The sequence below is a fragment of the Propithecus coquereli genome, unplaced genomic scaffold (genome assembly GCF_000956105.1).
Source record: "Propithecus coquereli isolate 6110/MARCELLA unplaced genomic scaffold, Pcoq_1.0 Scaffold572, whole genome shotgun sequence".
NCBI lineage: Eukaryota > Metazoa > Chordata > Mammalia > Primates > Indriidae > Propithecus > Propithecus coquereli.
In genome coordinates, this window is record NW_012151641.1 from 1267751 (window position 1) to 1269803 (window position 2053).

Consider the following 2053-nt stretch of genomic DNA (forward strand, 5'->3'; position numbering starts at 1 on the left):
ACAAAGGCAACTCCCCATCTCACTCGCACTCGCCACGACAAAATCAGAGCACTACTTGCCTTTAACTCAGTCAGCAAAATTTCACTCAACAAGCATATACTGCCTGTGAACTCCACGAATGCACTCTGCTCCCCACCGAAGATACCAAGGGCCAACATCTACGGAGCGCCTCCTGCATGCCAGGCACTGTAGCATCTTACATGCATCATCTCACCCTCACAATAACCCTGGAATAGGCACTAATCCATCCCACCCTTGAGGAAACTGAGGCTGGGTTATGAAACTTGCCCAGGAGTAACGAGGCAAGTGGCTGAACTGAGGACTGGGCCCCAGGCAACCTGACACTAAAGCTCCATCGCAACCGGAACAACACAGCTGAGAGAACTCAGTCCTCGGTCTAAAATTTGAAGCGGTATTACTCCAGAGCCCCACATACACCTGCACGTATTTACCTACAAGCATTCCTGCCAGTAAACATTTACACAATTCAAAGCTTCTATTAACGCCCCAAAAAAACGTTGCCTATGCATCCCTAAGGATCTCCTTTTGTAGTATTCTAAAAAGTGAGAAGCACGTGCACCAAACCAGCACGGACTCTCACGAAACCCATTCATAAAACAGGAAATCCTTGTCTATGGCAACAGGTTAAGTTTGAAAACGCAAACCTGCTGGCTGATTAACAAACTTTAAAAGCTAATCTTAAGAGAGAGACAGAGCTACCTAAGCCGGCGGGGCCTCGGCTGGCTTTTCCTGGTGACCAGGGGCGTCACCGCGAAGGCAGCCTAAAGAGGAAGGTGCCAACGCCGGCCCGCAGCACCCTCCGGCCCGGCGCAGCGGGAGGTCGAGGCCCGCGACCGCGGGTCCCCGCTCGGTGGCGCGGCGAGCCGGGGTCCCCCCGCGGAGCTGAGTCACCGCGTCCCCCGCTCCGGGGCCGCCCAGGCCAGGGGTCGGCAAGGGTCGCGCGTCCCGGGGGCTGGGGCCGCCGTCCGGGCCGGGGACGAACCCCGCCCTGGTCGCTGCTCGGGGCGCCGGAGGTGCGGCTAGGCCCGTCGAAGCCGGAGACCCCGGGGAGTCCGCGGGTGGCGCCGGCCCGGTCCCCCGAGGCCGAGGCGAGCCGGGCGCCAAGGAGCAGGGATGGGCCGCCCGCCGCCCGCCGCCGGCCGGGCCTCTCGGCCCCCTCCGCCCCCTCACTGCTGCCGCCCGCCGCCGGCTTACTTGGCTTTGAGGCGCAGCAGCTCCTCAAACTGCCCGGCTGAGCCGACCTCGACCACCGCCGCCGCCGCCGCCTCGGCCGCCCCCGCCGCCATGCTGCCGCCGCCAGACAGGAGCAACCGAGCACGGGCGGCTAGATAGGCACGGGCCGCCCCGCGCAGTGCGCCTGCGCGGGCAAAGCCCCGCCCCGGCGCAAGGAGTAGCAACACCCAGAAAACCCCCGCGGCGGCGCCGGCGGCGGGGCAGGCCTGGGCAGGGGCGCCGGCTCTGCGGTGTGGGTCACGCGGCTCCGGACTGTGGACCTTTCTTGTGGCTTCTACAGCTTCCGGGCGAGGCCCCGGTCTGTGAGAGCGAGGAGGGTAGGTGTGTGACGCCAGTGGACGCGAAGTCGGGTCTGTGCACTGAGCAAGCTGAAATCCGGCTACAGTGACATTACATACAGGTGGGGATGCCCTGGGAGGTCTCGGGACCTCGACACTGACGGGCGCTCCCCTCGCTCCTGGGGGTCTGAACCCCTCCCCGCGAGTCCAGCACCCTCCTCCTATCCCCCTCCCGCGGGGCCACCCCTGGCGCATCCGACCCATCACCCCTGTGACCCCGGAGCAGCAGGGCCTGGGTGGGTCTGCTGATGGGCCCGGCGCCAGGACCCCCGCATCCTCCCACCTGGCCTCCACCGCCATCCCTGGCTTTCGTGGGGCATCCCCCTGATGTTGAGTCTCCGGTGATTTCCTCTGCACCCCGCTGCCGGTGCTTCCCACACACTGCCTGGGTACCCTCCGGGAAACCTCAACAGCAGGCCCAGAACCCCCGCTGCTCTCCAGAGCCCAGCACCCATCTGCTT

The 2053-nt window shown here is 64.4% G+C and overlaps 1 protein-coding gene across 1 annotated transcript in view; it reads right to left on the bottom strand.

Moving 5' to 3' along the window:
* Positions 1 to 1332, bottom strand: part of GLRX3 (glutaredoxin 3) — a 41217-nt gene extending 39885 nt beyond the window's left edge. Inside the window, exon 1 of the mRNA XM_012658113.1 lies at positions 1216 to 1332. Within this exon, the coding sequence (XP_012513567.1) occupies positions 1216 to 1307 (92 nt within the window). The 5' untranslated portion in view covers positions 1308 to 1332. The remainder of the gene's footprint in view (positions 1 to 1215) is intronic.
* Between the last annotated feature and the right edge of the window lie 721 nt (positions 1333 to 2053).